This window comes from Leguminivora glycinivorella, chromosome Z, assembly GCF_023078275.1.
Source record: "Leguminivora glycinivorella isolate SPB_JAAS2020 chromosome Z, LegGlyc_1.1, whole genome shotgun sequence".
Classification (NCBI taxonomy): domain Eukaryota; kingdom Metazoa; phylum Arthropoda; class Insecta; order Lepidoptera; family Tortricidae; genus Leguminivora; species Leguminivora glycinivorella.
In genome coordinates this window covers 19,928,545-19,951,752 of record NC_062998.1, presented here as the reverse complement: position 1 = coordinate 19,951,752, position 23,208 = coordinate 19,928,545, and the positions used below count along the sequence as shown (strand labels likewise).

The following is a 23,208-nucleotide window of genomic DNA, read 5'->3' as shown; positions in this document are numbered from 1 at the left end:
GCCGACGTCTATGAGGTAGAAAATTAACAAGGTGTATAAGGAATATAAGGCGACCAAGGGATATCTGTTCGACGAATAAATGAAAGTAATTAAAGGGTTTTCAGTGGGAAACGAATTTAAGAACAAACATTCATTTCGATGTTTTTCATATTTATTAGTACCATTCATGATGGAATAACATTTTTTAAATCTAAAAGTGTAAAAGTGTGTGGTAAGGTAATGGGCGAAGCTTTTTTTGTCATTACGAACCAGAAGCAAATGTTGCAGAAGTAGAAGAAGGTCAGCAGCATGGTGACTTGCGCGTGGCGGCTCAGCCGCAGGAAACTCCACTTCAGAGAACTGGAACAATTCATAAACAATTATTCACATTTAACATTATAGGAAATCCTTACATAGTTTGACTATCTCACACAGAGAGCTCAAGAACTATTTAAATACAGAGACCATCCATAGTTCAGAAACAAATATCTTTGCTCTTCACACAAATAAATGCTATCGCCTGGATTTGAACCTGGGATCACGGGATTACGGGCAGAACACGATACCCACTAGAACCAACATAGTCGGGCGACATAGTGGCCTTAAAAATCATTTGACTGGAAGAGTAAGGAGTATGTGCGGTCCTAACAAAGCTTAAGAATTTGACCTGAATCTGACTGCTTCTAGAATAGCTAAACCTTTTTGTGGTGACATTGCTAATGTATTATACGAGTAACTATATCGATCTTCCGATCTCTTGACAAATATTAAATATCAATATATTCAAGAAAAATCTTTCGTTCAAGAACATCTTTGCTAATACATATGTACTTTATTAGATGTATTATATTATTGGGTCAACAACACTTATATAAACATACTGACTTATTAGAATTATTAGCATAATGCAGGGGTTCCCAGACTGTGCGCCTTGGAGTGTCACTGTGAGCCAATCTTGTTTCCAATCTATCTATCTTCTTTATTTGAAATAGACTGGCTAGGATAAGGCACCGTAATAAAATAACTTGCAAGTGCGCCGCGGACTGTAAAAGATTGGGAACCCGTGGCATAATGGAATCAGACATTTGTTTCAACAAAAATGATTACTTACTCTGAATCAGAGTCTTCTAAGTCAATCGGATCGTCCTCGGGGAGCACGCTATAGTCTTTGTCAAACTGCTCCTGCAAGCAGCATATCCTTTCCATAATTAACAACAAAAACATCGCCCAAAAATACTCCAATCCATACACCATGTCACTCATTTTTTCCCTTCTACCATAATTATGTGGTAGCCGAATTTAGTTTTTATTGGAGGGTCGGTGTAGACAGGGTTAGCGACGGTGGAGATGGGCAGTGCGAAGGCAGCATCTTGGAAGGGGCCGACCATAGCGCCGCGCGTCTGCCAGCCGAGGTCGCCGCCCGACCGAGCCTTGTCCTCGCTGTACGCCGCTGCTACTTCAGGAAACTTCTGCCCCGCTTTCAGTTTTTCTAGAGCTTCCAAACATTTTGACTGTTTCTCACACAATATATGTCTGACTTTGACAGCTGTCCCGCCTTTTTTCTCTTTCGCGCCAGATTCTGTATTTAAAATATTGTTTTGAATGAAAATAAGGAGAATAATATACAGTCTGACCAAAAAGAGAAGACATTAAAAAGTGGTAACATAGTGTCGTCCCATTTACTCACACGTATTGAATTGAAAGGGATGACACTACAATGTTGTCACTTTTTCATTTCTATTATACTTTTGGTCAGATTTGTAGATTTAAAGTGTAGGTATTCGGCTAATTCCAAAAGCCTATTCTAGTAATAATAATAATAATGATAACGAGAAGCAAAACACGCAATCAATCAGCGTCTCTACAAAGCGCACGCCCACCACCCTCGCCCGCCTCGTCCATCTCCTCGCAGCCGCCGTCGAGCGATGAGTTCGCCACCGCGGCCGACACCAGCGAGTCGAGCGACGAGAGCGGGCCGCCGCCGCCGCCGCCACGACCACCTGCGCGACGAGGGCGGCCACCGCTGCCGGCACGCTTGCAATGGGGCCTGCGGGACATCCTACCCCGCCCACGGCTCCCGTTGCCGGTGGTGTAGTGCGTCGCATGAAATGGACTCCAGAAATAAATGAGAACGTCATGCGCGCCTACTACGGGGCTACAGAGGGGGGAACACGGCTGTCCGCGTATCGTTCAAGGATGCTGCCTTTGTTTCAGGCACTCGATCCTACCACCACTGTGTCGGAGCAACGATTGTCGGATCAGGTGCGCGTCATTCAGCGGTCAAAGCGGTTGGATGACGCCACACTTGATCGGCTTCGCCAGGAAGCTCTCACTGCTCGCGCGGACCCCGCCTCGAGGCGGGATTTGCCCGCCACGCCGCCGGACCCGGTGCCCGAACCCGACCTGGCACCGGAGGCGCCGCGGGTTGATTCCGGTAACGACGGCGGGGACTTCGCGAGTCAGAGCGTTAGTGAGCCTGCTAATGAGCAACTGGGGAGGTCTTTGGAAGAGGCGATTACGCAGTATCGCTCCACAAACAATCCTAGGCCACGATTACCACGTCTGCCTATGAATAGACGCAATCTAGCGTTAATGGGAGCCTTAAACGCTTTACTAGAGCCATTTATACGGACTAGTAAAGATCTAGACGATACACACTCGATTATGTACTGCGGAGCCCTCGCGGCGTGCCGTGTTGCTCGAGTCAAGTTTCCGGACGCTGACCGTGCAACTAGGACCGTCGGAGGTATCCCTGCATGGCAAGTACGGATCGAGCGTCGTATCAACTCGTTTAGGACTCTCATTGCAAAGCTGATCTGCTTCAGAGGGGGTAATAATCGCCCCCGAGTAATGCGCTTTGCGAACCAGGCGTTCGCGGGGACGGACATCAGGCCCCGCGACTATTTAGCCAATGTCACAGAGCGCATCGACTTCCTGAAGCAGAAAGTCTATGCATGGGCAAGCCGTATTCGCCGCTACAGAAAACGTGTGGACCGATTCCAGCAGAATCGTCTTTTTCAAAGCGACCAAAGGAAAGTATACCGAAGGTGGGAGGAAACCGACCCTCGTGTGTCTGACGTGCGGCTGCCGGATGCTACTGCCATGTCTGATTTCTGGCGTAGCATCTGGTCGGTGCCCGTCGAACACACGGAGGGTGAGTGGATGACCGTTGTCGAACGCGAATGCGAGAACATCGAACCTATGGGGGCTATCACCATCAGCCCCGACGACGTAAGTTGTGCTATCCGTACGGCCCAGAACTGGAAAAGTCCTGGACCGGACGGATTGCACAACTTCTGGCTAAAATGGTTTCGATGCTCGCACTCGCGTTTGGCAACGCAATTTCAACAAGCCCTCGATCTTGGTTCTCTCCCACCTTCCCTAACAACTGGTGTTACTTTCCTGCTCTATAAGTCCGGTAGTACCTCGGAAGCAAAAAACTACAGACCCATTACGTGCTTGCCTACACTATACAAGCTCCTTACATCCATTTTGAGAGCAAAAATTAACGCGCATATTGTCGCTAACAACATTCTGGCTCCCGCTCAAAATGGATGTAGGGTTGGGTCCCGTGGTACTAAAGAGCTCCTCCTCATAGACATGACCATTTGCCAACAAGTTCGGCGGAACAAGGGGGCCATCTCGGCCGCTTGGATTGACTATAAGAAGGCCTATGATTCGGTGCCTCATTCATGGCTGAGAAGGGTATTGGAGCTGTATAAATTTGATGCAGCTTTAATATCCTTCCTGGCTGCATGTATGGGGCAGTGGACCACAGTCCTTCGTCAACCAGGAGGCAGAGATGACCCCACTGGCCCGCAGGACTTCATAAGGATTGAGCGAGGAATATTCCAGGGTGACAGTCTGAGTCCATTATGGTTCTGCCTAGCTCTGAATCCCCTCAGCACCCTGCTGAAGGATTCTGGGCTAGGTTGCCGGCTTCGGAGAGAGGGTGAAGTCATCTCTCACCTTCTGTACATGGACGATCTCAAACTATTTGCACCGAACACCCAAGACCTGATGGTGCTATTGAAAACCACAGAAGTTTTCAGTACCGCCATCAGAATGGAGTTTGGTGTCGATAAGTGTGCGGTTATGCATGTACAGCGGGGGGAGGTTGTAAATTCAGAAAATTTACAACTTTCTGAGACGATGTCGTTCAGATCTATCTCTGAATCAGAAACCTATAAGTACCTTGGTATGTAAGTACCTTGGTATGTCACAGTCGTTGGGTATTGAGGATGTTGGTATTAGACGGTCGGTGAAGGAGCGCTTTTTCAGTCGGCTGACAAAAGTCCTTAACAGTCTTTTGTCAGGAGGCAACAAAGTGCGCGCCTTTAACGCCTGGGTAATGCCTTTACTCACATACTCCTTTGGCATACTAAGGTGGACACAGACCGAGCTGGACGCCCTGGATCGGAGGGTCCGGTCACTGCTTACCACACACCGTATGTTACACCCGCGCTCGTCTGTTATGAGATTGTACATCCCACGGAAGTGCGGAGGTCGAGGCTTCCTAAATGCCAAAAATCTCCACAACCGTGAGGTGTACAATCTCAGGAATTACTTCCTTAACAACGAGTGTGAGATGCATCGTGATGTGGTGGCAGTGGACGGAAACCTCACGCCGCTCTCCTTGGCGAAAGAGAACTGGCGCAAACCTGTGGTACTAAGTACTGCGGACCGCAGGGCGGTATGGGAGAGCAAGCAGCTACACGGGTGGTTCTACAAGGCCCTCACGGGACCCGATGTAGATCTGCTCGCATCGGTGAACTGGTTACGATTCGGGGACCTCTTCGGAGAAACCGAGGGTTTTGCCTGTGCAATTGCGGACGAAGTTATGATGACGAACAACTACCGGAAACATATCCTGAAGGACGGTACGGTCGACATTTGTCGGGCATGCCGCCGTCCCGGAGAATCACTCAGGCATATCATTTCCGGTTGTTCTCATCTTGCTAACGGTGAGTACTTGCACAGACATAATCTCGTAGCCCGGATCATTCACCAACAGCTTGCTCTTCAATACGGCCTTGTGGACCGCGAAGTACCGTACTACAAGTACTTACCTGCGCCAGTTCTTGAAAATGGTCGTGCCACGCTCTATTGGGATCGATCTATTATCACTGACAGGACTATTGTAGCCAATAAGCCTGACATTGTGATAATAGATCGACCGCAACGCCGGGCTGTGCTCGTTGACATCACCATCCCCCATGATGAGAATCTCGTGAAAGCCGAGAAGGACAAGTCCAGTAAGTACCTAGACTTGGCTCACGAGATACCCGCCATGTGGGATGTTGATTCAACGATCATTGTCCCTATAGTCGTTTCAGCGAACGGTCTCATAGCGAAGAGTCCCGACCAACATCTTAAGAGACTCTCGCTATCAAGGGCCAGATGCAGAAGGCGGTGATCTTGGACACGGTGCGAGCGCGTATAGTCCGACGGTTCCTCTCTCTGCAGCCCTAACCACCGGCAGCTTGGGCCCTGCCCCGCTGCTGGCGGCACCCTAGGTTAGGTTTTTTATAATGTGTTTATATATTTTGTATTGTTTTGTAAGTGTTTTATTTTATTTTACTTTTATACTCATATTGTAAAAAACCTAATCTAAGAAAAGAGATAAATAAAGGAAATAATAATAAAAAACCGGTCAAGTGCGAGTCGGACTCGCTCACCGAGGGTTCCGTACAAACTTTCAATAGTTGAATCATCAAAATGTTATTCATAGAACTCTACAGATTTGACTAAATCCCTCAAGACTCAATTTCCCACATAACAAGTAATACTTTAATATACAATTTTATTGTTAGACAACGTCCAAATAAAATCAAGACTATTCGACTTCAATATGTATTTTTTTGTTTTTATTTAAGTTAGTGTATATATATAATTATGTTGCTAACTACTGAGACTATATTATACTTAGCCTAAGATCATTATGTGTACACATGAATTGCAATAAAGCATTGAAATTGAAATTGAAATAGTTTACGACTTACGACATGTCGCAAGGACGCTCCTGAACCGACCTCATTATATCAGGAAAAACGCGATGTAGGAAATGAGCGATCAAAGTACAGCGACATCTACGTACAGGAAGATGATTTTTATGGAATAATAGTTTATTGCGTGAACCGATTTTAACCATTTTGCCTCTATTTGAAAGCAGGTAATTTCATTGTTATTTTGTTAAAAAATACAGGTACAATAAACACCCGCAAGGGTGTTGAAATTGAAAATGTAAATCTGAAAGGTTTTTTACAAATAAAAAAAAATGTTTTCAAGATACGTGTACGATTTTATTTTTCCTGTAATATTCATTATAATAGCCATGTTTGGTGAAAATTTCATAAATTTATGTTGGTAAACTTCGGAGATAAGGGGGGGAACGGTATTTTTTTTTATATTTTCCTTCAAAAAACTTTTTTTTCCACAACCAAAAAATGATAAAAAATAGTTTTGATATGTACAATTTGAGCTCTTTCTAACGATACCGCACTTGATCTAGTTACTTGAAATTTTCAGTTTGCCCCCCTTTCATTTTGGCCATTTTCTATCATTTATTTTAATTAATTAAAAAAAATATACTTTCAACTTGTAGAGGTTCACAATGTTTATAACTATTCCAAATTTCATATCGATAGCATAAGTAGTTCTCGAGATATTTAACAATGTGACAGACGGACAGACAGACGGACAGAGTCGCACCATAAGGGTTCCTGTTGTACCTTTTTGGTACGGAACCCTAAAAAGGCCAACAGCGTATCGGACCACGCTCAGTGTAGTGTTCCGTAGTTTCCCGTATTTTTCTCAAAAACTATTCAACCTATCAAGTTTAAAACAATTTTCCTAGAAACTCTTTATAAAGTTCTAACTTTGTGATTTTTTTCGTAAATAATTTAAACTTATGGTTCAACAGTTAGAGGGCAGGGGGACACATTTTTTTAATCTGTTGGAGCGAGTATTTCCGAAAATATTGATAATATAAAAAAATCATTTTTGGAAACCCGTATTCATTTTTAAATACCTATCCAACAATATATCGTCACTATTTTTAAAAAAACTTGTATCTTCGTCTGTCAATGAAAAGAAAATTGTAGTAAGTATGTATGGAATGCATATAGACTTACTGCGTTTTAACTTTGAGGAGCAGCGTGAGATACGAGATTTTTCAAAGTAGTGACGATATTACACGTCAGGATTGGAAGGAAAAAATAATCACTCCCCAATTTACCCTGTAAAACATTTTTTTTTTAATTTTTTTTTTTGCACTTTGTCGGCGTGATTAATATACATTGGTACCAAATTTCAGCTTTCTAGTGCTAACAGTCACTGAGATTATCCGCGGACGGACGGACAGACATGGCGAAACTATAAGGGTTCCTAGTTGACTACGGAACCCTAAAAATGAGCCATTGTGTGTCGGACTAAGTATATGAGAGGTTTCAGTAGCAGTAGAGTAGATCGGTATACTAGCTCAGTAGGTAGATATCTATACATAAACTAATATGCTAGAGTTAGTCCAAGATAAGTTGGCAACGATTTTGACAGCCTCGCCATTCAAATCTATGTATTTATTTTACCTTTAAACGAACAATTATTGTATATTTAATTATTTATACCTCTATATACCGGCGATCTCGGAAACCGCTCTAACGCTTTCGCTGAAATTTGTTATGTGGCGGTTTTCGGGGGTGAAGAATAGATCTAGCTTTGTCTTAGTGCGTTTTCACATTATCCGATCCGATATCGGATATCAGAAAGATTTCAATAGCAAAAATCAAAGATGGCGGCTTAAAATGGGATGTCGGTCCTGCATCCGATATCGAATCGGATAATGTGAAAACGCAGGTATCGGGGGAACGCGAATTTTCGAGACTTCATGCGTCTTCCCTTATAATAAAACAGAACTATTTAAAAAGAACTCGGAGCGAAATTCGGTCGTCCAGATTCTTATATTTTAACCGTCAAACTTCGATGAAGTTAATAAGGGTCTCCCCAAACCTATCGACGCGGAATCGGCTCTAGCCGACCAAAAATCGCTCGTTAGTATGTTTAATGTTTATAGAAGTATAACGGCCCAGCCACGACATAGGTCTAAGCGCGACAGCGGTGAGCATACAGATTACATTGGAGCGAGACACGGCGATAGGACTTTTCATTCGCACGTATGGCTGCCGCTCACAGCTGTCGCGCTTAGACCAATGTCGTGGCTGGGCCGTAAGGCTGCGTTAACGAGCGATTTTTGGTCGGCTAGAGCCGATTCCGCGTCGATAGGTTTGGGGAAACCCTAAAACGTTTTCATAACCCTTCAAACCCTTGCAGAGAGATTTGACTATCAAAATCGTTGCCAATTCTAACTCGCTTTAACCTGACAAAAATATCAAAAAGAATTTGAAGATGCGATGCCAAATAAGCATAAGTGAACCAATGAGGGCATGATCGCGGAGAGGGTGAAGAATCGATCTAGCTTAGTCTATGTCCCGGGAAATGCGGATTTTCTAGTTTTTGAACAGCGAGCGAAGCTCGGTCGCCCAGGTAGTGTTAAGTAATCAGTCTAAGTTTAAAAACAATGGAGGATACAATCGAGTTTGTATAATAAAATCACTGCTCCTCTTGTCTCTTATATTATTGCTAATTTAATCTGTAGCAGCCTTAATGACTACTGCACTTTAACTTTGGTTGATACAACTGCTCGTGCCTAACAAACCTTGCAGACTTTGCTTGACAAAATGTGGACTTGGTATAGTCATATATATAGGTAGCTATATAGAAATGAATACTTTTGGGTACATTATAATCATTAAAAAGCACTTTCATAGATAACTTTTCTGAATTTCACCTAGTTTCAAAGTTATTGCTAATTTAAAAAAAGTCTTACTGTTTCTGAGTATAAAAGTTTTTAACAGTGTTGATGTCATTATGGAGCAAATCTGTCCTTATTGATAGATACCAAAAAGTGGAGAGAAAAGAATTACACTAAGTTACTCTGTGTGTAACTTTTTATGCTTCTTAAGCTATGCATTTTAAAGAACTGTTAATATTGAGGCAGTCTGCAGAACAATATACAAGACATATATATTTTTTTTTTATCAGACACCATATGATTTCCACACAGTTCTTATAGGATGAAGCTACTTTACTGGTACAAATCGATATATTCATACAATCATGAAAGTAAGAAATAAATGAAAATTAAATAGACAAGTATACCAAATTTATGTGGATGAGATATAATATAAATAACATAGGTACCTAATATTTTACTAATAAACAGAATGGATTTCATTATATTATGAACCTCTTATATGCATATACCTGCAGGGCAGTAGCCAGAATTCAATTATTAAAGGTAGAACAGCAGCTGTAATTACAGGCAGAGTATAACAATGTGCAACAAAATAGTGCTACATTATTAAAGGTGATTGGTGATTCGTAAGGTAGGTCAATGGGGTTTTAAGGTAGAGCATTGCCTCAAGTCCCACCACTAGCTACGGTCCTATACCTCATGGAGCAATTTATGAAAGCCAAATGATAATTAATTGATCTTGTAAAATCAATTCGTTATACATTGCAAATTCCCAATTTGAAAGTACTATTTTAAATTTTACTTACCCTTTGCGTCACCTCCTGATTTTCCTCCCTTGCCTCCTTTTTCAGGCTGCTTTTTGGGTGGCATTATTAATAATTATATTTTTATAATTAACTTTTGCTTAACTTAACCTTAAAATTGAATACTTGATTTGTTATTGTTAATCTGGCAGTTGGCAATATCACGTTGAATGACACTGTGGCCATATAGCCACACGTATAACCATACCATAGTCCATTTTTATTGATTTTCTTATGTTGGTATACACAATCATAATATAAAGTTAGTTTCACTGGTTTCACCAATTTTTTTGTCTGTTTTTTGCAAATAGAAATAGCACGCAGAAGCAGCAAGGGATGATTTCTGATTAGGCTCCGCGCACACGGGCGACAAAACTGTTTTGTCTCCGTCGCTCGGTCTATGGGCTAGTATGAAGGTGCGCACACGAGGCGACGCAACTTTTCATACAAATACGACGGAGACAAAACAGTTTTGTCTCCCGTCTGTGGGGAGGCCCTATTTCTGACCTGACCAGTTGAATTTTTTATTCATAAAGCGATGATAATTACGTTAATATGAGTCGAGTCAAGGAGCAAATTGCAAATTATGATTCGTCTAGTCGTCCCTTTTTAATCAATACGTTTGAGAAAACGAGATCAAGTTTTTCGCCAAGTAGTAAGTGAATTTTGCCAAGTTTTAGCAAGCGCTCGGCAAACATTGATTATTGGCTACCCAAGTTCCTGCACTATCTGTGGTTTGTCCTAATTTTTTTCTGCTACTTTCCTCTATCTGTGGAAGAGGCGATCGAGGCTATTGACGGGAGATGTAATTTACGTTTGTCTTATCGCTTTAGTTTTTTTGATATTGTTATTGAAAAATGTGACACTATTTTTACAATAAGGACCTTATTTTGTTAATAGTATATTTGTAGTGGACGGCGAGTTAGGTTACTATAATGATAACATGTAAAAAGTAACTCAATTTAAATGAAAGGTAAGCTACTGTAAGCTCATAAAATGCTGCCTTGCTAGCATATTCAGTCGTACCTATACGCTTTACAATATTATGGTTTCATTTGCAGACCAATCTCTGTATCCTGACACTATGGGGATCATGTACGAAAAACGGCCTCTAAAGAGGCCCCGTCTCGGCCCTCCAGACGTGTATCCGCAAGAACCTCGTCAAAAAGAAGATGAACTCACTTCCACTAACGTAAAGCAGGGTTTTTCTACAACACCACATTCCAGTGACGAGTTTGGCACTGCTAGAAATTTCAACTATTCTGCATCTAAGGTATGAAAAACGTTTTATTGATGACTGTTTAAAGGACACTTTTTTTACTACTTTATGCTCTTGAAACTGAGATATGAAGTTTTATTTACAGATAGGACAGTTTTTCTCTGGAATTTTGTCCAAAAAAGAAGAACTCAATACTCTTCCTGACTGCGGCAGGAAAAGGCAACAAGTGAATCCTAAAGATAATTTCTGGCCAGCCACAGCCAGGACCAAAGCTCAAATTGAAGCATGGTTTAAGGATTTAGCAGGTAATTAAACATTTATATTTTAAAGTTGACTACTACCTAAAAAAAAGATATGTTTAATATATTTGTTTTGTTTTAGGAAGTAAACCACTGTCTCAGCTATCCAAAAAAGCACCAAATTTTAATAAGAAGGAAGAAATATTTATTACATTAACAGAATATCAAGTGTCGATGCCAAGAGCAGCATGGTTTATTAAACTTAGCTCTGCATATACTGTGGCTGTGTCAGAGGCCAAGATCAAGAAGAGGCAGCTTCCGGATCCCACAACAGGTAATAGCGATACTACATACTGCTAGTAATGCTACAGCAATAAGACCGCCTGTAGTTCCTAATTGTTTTTGTTTCTTGTGCATAACTTGTAAACTATATGTGGTGTGAAATAAAGAGCATTGTATTGTATTGTATAGGCAGATGCCAAATAGTTAATATGTGGCAGTGTTCCAGGTTTAATTATTTTCATAAATTTTTATTGGTATTATATTCACTTCATAAAAAACAAAATTAACAAAACCTTTTGGGAGTAGAATGCCTATCTTATAAGACTAAATCATCAAAGTAGTACCTGTGAAGCTGTCCTTTTTTTAATTCACCAATAAATATGTTAGAATCACTACCACATGCGCAGTACCTTGCTAGCATTCTCATTAGCCGCCCCATTGACTATAGTGTCTGTACTGGTCCATCCATAAGAGTCATATTATTTGGAGTCAAGAGTTTTTTATTCCCTATAAAAGTGAATACAGTGGAAACTGGATAAGTGGAACCTGGGTAAGTGGAAAACCTCTTTAAGTGGACCTAAGTTCTCGGTCCCAGTCCCTTAGCACCGAAATACCTCTATAAGTGGAATTTTGGGACCTCTATAAGCGGAATCCATTTTTTCGTAAATTTCTTATTTTTACCTCTGCAACTGGAAGCAGTCGTCTCCGAAACCTCTATGAGTGGAAAAGCTTGGCGTTATATAATTTGTATTTATAATAAACCGCCACAAGGAGGGTAGTTTGTTTCGTTAACATTATGGTTTGTGTTTTAACTAAATATTTTGTATGAGATTACACATCGTTCAGTTTGGTTTTAGCTGCGGTGCGGTGCCGTGCTGTTAGATAAGCAATTCCTAAGCACACAATCAAGTGTTTGTCTCTCCGGGATAAATTAAAAAAAAAATTGGAATTTTCATTAAAGTACAATCGGTATATTGATTTATTTAACCATACTGGTTTCTCTTGCATAAATAAATATTAGGAGTAATTTTGTCTAAATAAATATAAGTTACTTCATAACAAAGGTATTGTTTTTGTATAACAGTATTGTGGATTATTTACAGTATTGCTTTTTGAAGTCAGGATTTTGTTAATTTATATCTACATGCATATTAAATAAAAGATACATATTTATTTGACCATATACGTGACCTCTATAAGCGACATTACTAGAATCGACAACCTCTATTAGTGAGAGCCTCTGTAAGTGAGAAAACGTTTTATTTGAACCTGGTTAAGTGGAAAACTGGATAAATGGAAAACCTGGATAAGCGGAACTAAACAGCCGGTCCCTTGCGATTCCACTTATACAGTTTCCACTGTATACATATAGCTGTCGGAGTTTATTTACACCATGGAGAGTACCATTTGCATATGAATGAGATGTGATTATCATTGAAATAAAACTTATTGTCACAATGGCTCAATGTTTTGCTAGATAGCTACACTGCCTACACCACACAAAATATTGTCTATTATGTTGAGCTGACACTTGACCTATTTTATTTTTAACCTAACACAATAATAGGTTCTGTATTCGTAGTAACTTCCAGAGGGAATAATGAACTGACTTCAGAATGAACTGAGATCAGTTTGTTTAGAGATTTAAACAAATACATACATAATCTATCTATTAAACATTGACTTAAATGACATATCCTATCTGCAGTAAATTGCATTTTTCTTAGTAAACATGTAAAATGTAGCTTACTTAGGTTGGCTGCTAGAGAATGCCTTATGGCATTAAGTCCGCCTTATATGCTGGGTGGCCGCTGGGGGTAAATAAATCATGATGGCCTCCAACAACCCGCATGCCACTTGATGCAGAGTTATATCACGCCAGCTTAATTAGTTGATGCTGAGTGTACAGAGATCCGTCTTCACTCTGCTATGTACACATTATAATTACTGTTTTAATTGTTATGCAACAGGTTGACTATTATATGAAATGAAGATTAAGAATTATTGTAGTGAATCTAATCTTAGCCAACCTTTTTCCACATTGTTTAAGTTATCAATGAAACGAGTAACCATTATAAACATGTTACAAAAGCACAAGATATATTTGCTAATGTGTTAAATAATTTCCACCTCTTACAGAATGGACCTCGACCCTGATTAAGTTCCTCAAAGACCAAATACCAAAGCTAGCAGAACACTACCAGTGCGCTGCCTCTGGAAGCGTGTCCGACAAGACGCCGCCATCTCAGTCCGGTATTTATCACATCAACTGTATACTAAAGAAATGTGAATAATTTAGTAACCATATACTGAGAAATGATACACCGTTTTATTATTACAGGACAAGGGACGCCCAGTCATAATTCCTCTGGCAACCCCCCGGGTAGCTCTACGCCTAATAGTTCAAATATACCTAATTCTATGCACTCTCCGGGGAATACGAACAGTAAGTGTTTTTTTTTATTGTGGGTTCTAATTGGTACAGTTTTCACATATATGTATAAATTTAACTGTCTCAAATAATTTTAACTATGTTGACAATTTTTTAGCTCTGGGGTCGTCAACTCCCAGCTCCTCAGAAGGCACAGACTGGCGGCAAGCCCTGAAGCTATGGAACTACTGCTGCCGACTCGCCAAGTACCTGCTAGACGAGGGCTTGCTGGACCGACACGACTTCCTCACTTGGATCATCGACTTGCTTGATAAGAGAGCAGCTGATGATGGTTTACTGAGGTAAGCTTTCTTGTCTCTTTAAATCATTATCAAATCTCTAAACAAAGTTTAAATTTATTATAACTTAAATACCAACTCTTACTTTGCAGGCTTTTTCTTCCTTTGGCATTGCAACACATGAGCGAATTCGTATTTTGCGAAGGCCTGTCGAGGCGGCTGGCGACCACTTGCGCTAAGAAAGCGGCCGCCATCTGTTCCGTGTTGTCTGATAGCACGATACGCACACTCAACCAACCATTGGCTTTTGCTAAAAGCATGGAGAGATCAGGAGGTGAGATGTTCAGCTAATAGTAGTATTTTTATACGGTCTCAGTTGTCTGTTATCTACTGTACTCTATAAATTAATTTCAGATTCACTCAGGTCAATGTCTCCGGCTACAGAACAAGGTATTAACGAATTGAAACCAATGTTGTCACAAATGAAGCGTTCGGGAACGCCCGCGGAACACAGCCAGGGATCTCTTAGCACCAATCATTCCTCTTTGGGAACACCCAACCCCCATTCCCTGGGTACACCAAATCCTTTAGGCACACCGAATCCGACGCAAGGAATAGATATCAAAGAAGAATACAATAGGCCCATAAAAGAGGAGTATAATAGACCTATAAAAGAAGAGTATAACAGACCAATAAAGGAAGAATATAATAGACCAATAAAAGAAGAAAACGGTTCGCCTATACGAGATACCAAAACCACTCTGACGGCGGTCATCACGGCAGCGCTCAACCCGATCCAAGTGGGCTTCGGCGAAGTGTTGACCTGTCCGTACCACAGGGACGTCATCATTCAGCTGGCGACGATCTTACAGGTTCACTCTTTTTCCACGCTACCTGTATTTGCAACTTATATAAAAATACATAGGCGAATACTAAATTAATTGAGTATTTCAGATAATTTGCGTAGAATGTCCCACGGCTATGGTATGGTCGGGCTGTGGTTCATCGCTGCAGGGGTCGCCCCTGGACTTGCTGCCGCTTCCGCCGTCTGCCCTGCCAATGCCTCATATGGATTCTGAAATTACAGAAGACCACAGAAAAATGGTATGACTGCCAGTTATTTATTACTTTGTGTTTACATATGTTGCACTATCTATTTTGCTCTGTTTACATGTCCTTTTGTTTTGCCTTTTAGGTTTATGAAGCTGAGCAGAAAATTGCTGCAAGGAGCAAAAAGGCAGAAAGCAAATGGTGTACTGATAAGTGGCAAACTAGCTCTCAAGGTATTTTATTTTACTTTTTATTTGTACAAGGTAATTTACTTTTTATTTGTATTGGCGTTATTACGTGTAATTTATGTACATTGTTGACTGGTCCATAGCGCGCGTGCTGTCTGTTCTGGAGGCCTTGGACCGGCACTGCTTCGACCGCGTGGATCCCAACAATAATCTAGATACGCTCTACAAGGAGGTGTTCGCTCATTGCACGCCCCCCTCCAAGGATACTGACATCAAGGACCCAGTAAGTTTACTAACAGACATTTGACGTTTTATATTATGTATCTAATGTAAGATAGATTAGTAAATCTCATTATAATGCATGATTTATTTTATACTACTGAGCTGTTTACTAAGTTGGCAAGTCAAAACTAAAAAAGGCACACGAAATATGCCTAGACAAATCTTCCTTGCTAAATATCCAGGCATTTTGCCATGACCCATGAAAGCCTGTTGTCTACTTTTTTCCCAACTGATCACAGGATTTGACGTAGACACTAGATTTTACAAAATCGACTGCCATCTGACCTTCCAACCCAGAGGGAAGGGAACAAACTAAGCCTTGTTTGGATTAGAATGGTTTCCTCACGATGTTTTATTTCACTGTTTGTGAGTTAGGTATTCATTGATACCCCGCGACCTCCGTATTGAAAATCGCACGTTCTCACCGTTAGACTACCAGCGCTTCAATACACTAGTGCTTCCGTACCAACAAATTTTTGTCAACAAATTGTTTGTCGTGTATATGTAGTAGTTTCAATTGATAATGGTATGTTGTGATGTATGTAGTGTGAAGTGTGTTGTGTCGTGCAGGAGTGGGCGTGCTCGTACGCGGTGGTGCGCGTGCTGTGCGAGTGGGCGGTGTGCGGCGCGCGCTGGGGCGAGCACCGCGCCATGGCGGCCGCCGCGCTGCTCGACAAGCGCCAGCAGCAGCTCCTGCACCAGCACCACGACCATCACGCGCACGCCACAGGTCACTTGACACGTTAACATGTTCCACGATACATATATTAGACTTACATTTATTATACATATACTCTGTCAAACAAGTCTGTCAGTAAATAAGAACAAAGAAAACTATAGGTATCCTTTTCTCTAGTACCCTAAAGAAAAGGATGCATATAGTTTACTTTGTTCCTATTTACTGACAGACTTGTTTGACAGAGTATACCAAAGACATATAAAACTCCATATAGACAGGTAAAGTCTAAGGAAAAAACGTACCTCAGTACCATACAGAAAAAGGTACAGTAGCCTAGATGGCATTACACCTTTGGGGTACGCTCAGCTAGATGGCGCTAATATGAATATTTGACATTTTAACACATATCAAGAATATGGGCCAAATTGTCAAAACTGAGGTTCAAAAGTTTAAAGCCTGTGTCAAGAGATGGCAGTCTATATACTGTGATCACACATTTTACTTCGACAGTAACTCTCTATAATACTCAATCCTTTTTGATTATACTTACACATCAACGTCACGCACCAAAAGCCTATGGAAATTACCATACAAACATTTTAACGAACGCTAAATTCCGTAGGGACGGTTTGGTGAAATTATGGGTATTTTCTTTATCTTTCCAACCTAAGGAAGAACGGTGACTGTCAGCGGTGAAGAGTCATAGATTGAGAGAAGTGTATGCATTTTATAAATAAAACTATTTGTATTTGTTGTATATTCTACTGGAATATTTTTACAGCTTACTTCACTGGTTCGTTCATAGTGTTCGTAGGTACTTGTGTAATAAATTTTGCCTGATATTTTTATTCCGTGATATCTCATAATCATAAAGCCAGTGTCTAGAACTAATTTTCTAATGAATTATAGATTTCTTAATTGTCATGTTTTTGCGAATGATATTATGAGACTGATGTAAACGTGATCCCTATAATTATTTTAAGTATTGCAAGCAAGCGAATTATTATGTCAATTATCTTATTTTATACTTATTGAGCAGAAAGCTATGCGAATTTCTTTGTTACCTGAATAAAGGCCTGAAGCAATTGTGATTATAGTGTAGAGTAGGTATATTGTCTGCCTTGTGAAGTAATAAGTACATATGTATCTGTTTCTGAATTATTTTCCACGCTCTGAAATTACCGATTCCAAAAATAGAGAGACGGAACAAGTCATTGCCTGAAAGTTTTCTTTCAAATATACATATTTTTATCATGTAACTACTCTCGAATAAGTTTAATTGATTAAAACTATTTATAATAAAATAAAAATAAATCAATATATATTATAGGACATTCTTACACAGATTGACTGACGGCAAGCTCAAGAAGTATTGTGGGTACTCGGACAACGATATATATAATGTACAAATACTTAATAGAAAATGTCTATGACTCAGGAACAAATATCTGTGCTCATCACACAAATAAATGCCCTTACCGGGAAAAATCAATAAACTTTTCTTCACAAATGAAAGCATTGAGACGACTTTATCTAAGCATTCAGGAAGTCAATGGAACTGCCAGCTGAAGTGATTTGTCACTTTTTAGATATCGCAATTATTGATATCGAGGGATTTATATTTTTTATGCTACAGCGAATTACTCAATTAAACATCCTCAATGTTATTTATTATCAGTCTATTAACATGCTTCTTCCGCAAAATTCGCTAAATTTCAATTCCATCTCAAAGATTGGAACAAATGTAATCTGCAAGACTTACTTTTACTTGGATACTGGTACAATATTTATATGACTAAATTACTTGCTTGCTTTGTGTTACTTACTAGGAATAATGTGTTTAATTAATGTTAATATTTGAGGACAAGAGTGTTAAGGCAGACGAAGTCGTGGGCAAAAACTGTCTAAAATATGCTTTTCACCACACCAACTGGTAAAGGCTTACTTTGCTATTCGAAGACAGATAGCAAAATTGCATTTTATCCACAAGAGTGCAAAGTAATTTCATACTAATTTTAACTTTATATCTGAAGCTGGTTGGTAGAATTTACCTATAAATTATGATTTTGAATCATAAATATTGAATAGATTGATGGATTTGATTTAGTTTGATGTTTTATAGTCAGTATTTTGTTCGTGTTGGTGTGGTAAAAAATGTTGAGTTTCACTCGGCGGCAAAGTTTGTTTAACCCTCGCAACGCTCAAGATTCCACTTTTTGCTCGCTCTACTTTACTCGCTACGCTCGCGGTTCAATATTGGAATCTTTCGCTTGCCCTTGCGGTTAAACAACAACTTTGCCCCCTTGGTAAAACAAATAACTATTCTTACCTCGCAGAAACTACACTAAAACATTCAGAAAACGAAGCTTAAAAGTTTCATAATGTGAGAGAGTTTCTACTTGTCCAATGTCATTTTTTATCAGATTCGCTACGCAGTGATTAAATCTTACGTCATGTTGCACTTTTGCTCGTAGACCCTTTTATTGTTATCACTATAATGGTTTGTCATATGTTTTTTAGGCACGATTATTTGTCTTGAATATTGCTAAATACCCCATAAGTCACATTTTGGAGTTAGTTAAATTATTAAGGCAGTTTAAGCGGCTATTATGCGAAAATATCTTAAAATAGGTCTTCTGCTTTGTTAATTGAATAAAATGTGATCATTGGCATTTATTTACCTACAACATTTGTAGGTATAACATATAAAATTTTAGTACAAATACATATAAATTGTAAATATCAAAAAATCATGTTCCTTAGAGATGTGTATGCAGCCAGAAGCGAATTGAATCGAATTACCTGCATCAAATCTAATTATTATCTAACTAGTTTTTGCCAGCAGCTTCGTACGTGTTAGAAATAGACAAAAAGTAGCCTATGTCACTCTGCATCCCTTCAACTATCTCCACTTATAAAATCACGTCAATTCGTCGCTCCGTTTGGCCGTGAAAGACGGACAAACAGACATACACACTTTCCCATTTATAATATTACTTATAGTATGGATTACGTAATATTAGGTAGATATGTTTTGAATGTCTGCTAAATATTGTAGAAATTTAAATGTGCTAGTTGACTGTGTCACAAGGTTTGAAATTAATTAAATTACCTATGACTGGTGACCGCTTTCCATCAGGCAGACCGTATACTTGTTTGCCACCGACGTAGTATAAAAAACCCTAATACTTCTAAACTATATTTTTTATAGCAATTCTACGATTAGTTTTGAGGAAAGATGATGCTTTACTCGTCTCGATAACAGAGATCTCAGTTAGCCTCCTCATATAAATATTGATAGAAGACAAATAAAAGTGTGACAAGAGTGGTCAGAAACAACACAACGGCGAAAAGATCTGTCCGCTATCAAACTTCTTTCCTGTGCTCAGGCCGGAAAGCATCAAATTTTAGGCTACTGTGCTGAACGAAGTTACCGCTTCCCAGTACCGTCGAAAAGAAAAATAGTATACACCTTGGCCCGGAAATAAGAAAGACATTTCTTACTTTACTGACCTAATCTACTATTTCCAGCAGTACCTGACATTTAGCAAAGAGGATCGAGTATTATAGAGAGTTACTGTCGAAGTAAAATGTGTAATCACAGTGCATAGACTGCCATCTCTTGACACCGGATTATAACTTTTGAACCTTAGTTTTGACAATTTGGCCCATATTCTTAGCTTAATACAAAGACATGTATAACTCCGTAGAGACAGATAAAGTCTAAGAAAAAAACGTACCTCAGTACCACACAGAAAAAGGTATGGTGGCCTAGATATGTTTTAAAATGTCAAATATTAATATTAGCGCCATCTAGCTGAGCGTACCCCAAAGATGTAATGCCATTTACGCCACCGTACATTTTTCTGTATGGTACTGAGGTACGTTTTTTTCTTAGACTTTATCTGTCTATACGGAGTTATATATATCTTTGCATTTAGTAATGTATATTAAACGACTTGTTGTTTCAGTAGTTGATACCTTTTGTCATGTTTCAGGGTCGGATGACAAGGAGTCCGTGACGTCGAGCAATGGCCTTTACAACGGGCCTCCAATATTCCAAAGCCTCTTATTAAGATTCCTAGACTGCGACGCGCCTGTATTAGGTATTAAACTTGGCTCTAATATTTGTACCTCTACATATGTTGTAGAATTTTAGCTAGAAATTTGCATATGGCTCGTGCAACCGCTCGCACTGCAATGTGGCGGCAGAACCCCATACCAATACATTATACATGTGGCTGGAAATGGTTCCTGTTTCAAGAGTTTATTTAATTAAAGAAATAAAAAATATACTAATTTACGAACGCACCAAGAATACCTTTTTATTTTATGTATTTTTTTATTTTATTGGTACCTACTCCTTATGCATTCGCCAGATCTAGACATATCTTAAAAAGTAGGTACATATATGTGTTCTCCCCTATGCATCTGCCGGCCTAGCCTAAATGACAATCGTTGACGCTAAACGCCGCTCGAAACGCAGTCTGGCTCTGTCGCGCCAATACGGAAGAGCGATAGAAATAGAAATGTACATTTGGCTACGTACCCTGATGTTTTATTAAAAATGAAAAATGAAAAAAAAAATGAAATATTTATTTTTCAAGTAAGCATATTACAATGCGCATATGAACGTCAAATAAAGCTACGCCGGCTCTAACCCTACGCCTCAGCCTCGAGAAGATTTCAGTCCCCCCTCAGTTGGGAGGGGGGTATCCACTATGGGACCGGCAAGAAACTCGGCAGGCAACTTCTTTTCAAATATTACATCTTATAATTAACATGCATTAAATAACAAGATACAATTTAACATGCAAAAGTATTCATCAAAGAATATGAGCAGACTAGGTACTCTATGGAAATTAATTTCAATAAATTATATTATTGCTTAATAATACGTCGTTCTTCTTCAGAGAAAACATATCATATTGTCACAGAAGAAAAAGATAATATGCATCTCAATGTCATTGAATGTAATTTACACAACATAAAATATAAAATATTTGATGTGCAAGCAAACATGTAAGCATCATTAACATGTAAGCATGTCTTAAAAACGAGAATGGTTTGCAGACGACAGCCCGAACTCGCCGCCCAGCAACCGGCAGCAGTTCGCCAACCTGGTGCACCTGTTTGGCGAGCTTATTCGCCGCGACGTGTTCTCACACGACGCCTACATGTGCACGCTCATATCGAGAGGTAAGTTGACACTTGGCTTTGTGCCAACTTAGTCGTGGGTAGTAATGATGGCTTGCAACCGGCAACAGTTCGTCAACCTGGTGCACTTGTTCGGCAAGCTCATTCGACGCGACGTGTTCTTGCATGACGCCTACATGTGCACGCTCATCTCGAGAGGTAAGTTGTCACTTAGCTATGTGCCAACTTAGTCGTGGGCAGTAGCGATGGTTTGCAGACAACAGCCCGAACGCGCCGCCCAACAACCGGCAACAGTTCGCCAACCTGATGCTCTTGTTCGGCGAGCTTATTCGTCGCGACGTGTTCTCACACGATGCCGACGATGCACGATGCACGCTCATCTTCAGAGGTAAATTGACACTTGGCTTGGTTTATAAAATTATGTAAATCAATACGTGAATATTGGTCGTGAATCGTGATTGTAGGCGTAGCCAAAATAGCGGTCGCGCCCCTGATTAATAGCGCGTAATGTTTTTATGGTCTCATTAATGGTCAGATTTATAATGTTGTATTAGGTGACCTGATCTCACCGACGGAGCCGACGTCGTCGTCGGGCAGCAGCAGCAGCGGCACCGCGGCGCCCGCCACGGCCGGCAGCTCGCACAACATGGACGACGACACCTTCGAGGGCATCGACCTCAAGCCCAAGATGGAGGTACACCACTACACTCTAGGGTCATGCGAAGCTAAGTTGGTAACGATTTTGACAGCACCGCCATTGAAAATGTTTTTAAACAACAAACTTATATGAAAATATGATGTTTCCTTAACCCTTGTATATGCGGAGCTATCAAAAACTTAGCATGGTACGACTCGTTTGGCAAACAACGAACAACAAATAAGAACCAGTGTTCGGACATTTTTCCTAGCGGGCGATTCCGGCCACGTTCGGCTCGTAATTCTATTGAGCGTTGCTACAAGTTGTTTATCCGCTACTGTGCTATTTTTATCACAAAAATGTATGATCCGAATCAGTTTTCCATAAAAATACACGTCGAGATCGCTTACCTTTAGTAAAATGTTACAAAACGTCTCATATTGTCCTTACTCTACAGGAACAGGCGCGAATGGATATGGACGGTTCGAAAATAGACGACGAGCTCCATATGCTGTTGCAAAATATCAAAGAAGAGCAACAAAATTCTATGGACGCGCCCGATAGCCCCAAGGATCCTGGAGAATCCTCACATAGGTTCGTCCACATTTATTTAGACTAGTGCCTGTAAATAACTAATTTGTGATAATAATATGTCATGTTTTCGCAGCGTGAACTCTCCTATGATGGGCTCGAGCAGCATGAGCATACCTGGTATGAACTCGATGGGAATGGGTCCTATGTCCGTCTCAGGTAAATTATATTATATTTTTATTATCACAGCAATAATACACAGCGCGTCATATTTATAAACGTCTCACTAACATGGATTGATGGATTTAGATATTATGTAACATATGAATGGTTGCCCCAAATGTGACGGGCGGAATCTAAGTGATGATGTGTTCAGGCATGCGCACGGGGTCGGCGGGCGAGTCGTCGGGCAGCGCGGCGCCGGCGGCGGCGTCGCGGCACTACAGCTACACCATGCACTTCCCGCTGCCGCCCGCCGAGCCCGACCACACGCCGCACGACGCCAACCAGCGCCACATCCTGCTGCACGGCGTCGGCCGCCAGCGCGACGACGCTAAGCACCAGGTCAAGAAGATGACCAAAGGTACACTACAATACTCACCACTGCTATACTATTTTGATATTTATTTAAAAGTCATGCTTGCAAATGACGCTGATCCCTTAACGCATTCATTTTGTTT

General features: G+C 40.4%; 2 protein-coding genes across 4 annotated transcripts in view; one reads left to right on the top strand and one right to left on the bottom strand.

The window, feature by feature from the left end:
• Positions 1-96: 96 nt before the first annotated feature.
• Positions 97-9,908, bottom strand: LOC125241307 (peptidyl-prolyl cis-trans isomerase NIMA-interacting 4). Its single transcript, XM_048149716.1, has 3 exons — positions 9,598-9,908; positions 1,091-1,558; positions 97-339 (listed from the first exon to the last, which is right to left on the bottom strand). Exons 1-2 carry the CDS (start codon positions 9,659-9,661, stop codon positions 1,239-1,241), a joined length of 384 nt encoding a protein of 127 aa, XP_048005673.1. The 5' UTR covers positions 9,662-9,908; the 3' UTR covers positions 97-339; positions 1,091-1,238.
• A 477-nt stretch (positions 9,909-10,385) lies between these two features.
• Positions 10,386-23,208, top strand: part of LOC125240533 (mediator of RNA polymerase II transcription subunit 12-like) — a 42,343-nt gene continuing 29,520 nt past the window's right edge. For all 3 annotated transcript variants that reach the window (XM_048148425.1, XM_048148426.1, XM_048148424.1), the window contains exons 1-19: positions 10,386-10,567; positions 10,656-10,867; positions 10,959-11,118; positions 11,195-11,386; positions 13,474-13,587; positions 13,676-13,780; positions 13,884-14,067; positions 14,157-14,338; positions 14,419-14,876; positions 14,959-15,108; positions 15,200-15,287; positions 15,386-15,525; positions 16,095-16,254; positions 20,202-20,309; positions 21,277-21,402; positions 21,915-22,054; positions 22,455-22,591; positions 22,665-22,747; positions 22,905-23,111. In XM_048148425.1, coding sequence (XP_048004382.1) covers positions 10,561-10,567; positions 10,656-10,867; positions 10,959-11,118; positions 11,195-11,386; positions 13,474-13,587; positions 13,676-13,780; positions 13,884-14,067; positions 14,157-14,338; positions 14,419-14,876; positions 14,959-15,108; positions 15,200-15,287; positions 15,386-15,525; positions 16,095-16,254; positions 20,202-20,309; positions 21,277-21,402; positions 21,915-22,054; positions 22,455-22,591; positions 22,665-22,747; positions 22,905-23,111 — 2,953 coding nt within the window. In that variant the 5' untranslated portion in view covers positions 10,386-10,560. The remainder of the gene's footprint in view (positions 10,568-10,655; positions 10,868-10,958; positions 11,119-11,194; positions 11,387-13,473; positions 13,588-13,675; positions 13,781-13,883; positions 14,068-14,156; positions 14,339-14,418; positions 14,877-14,958; positions 15,109-15,199; positions 15,288-15,385; positions 15,526-16,094; positions 16,255-20,201; positions 20,310-21,276; positions 21,403-21,914; positions 22,055-22,454; positions 22,592-22,664; positions 22,748-22,904; positions 23,112-23,208) is intronic.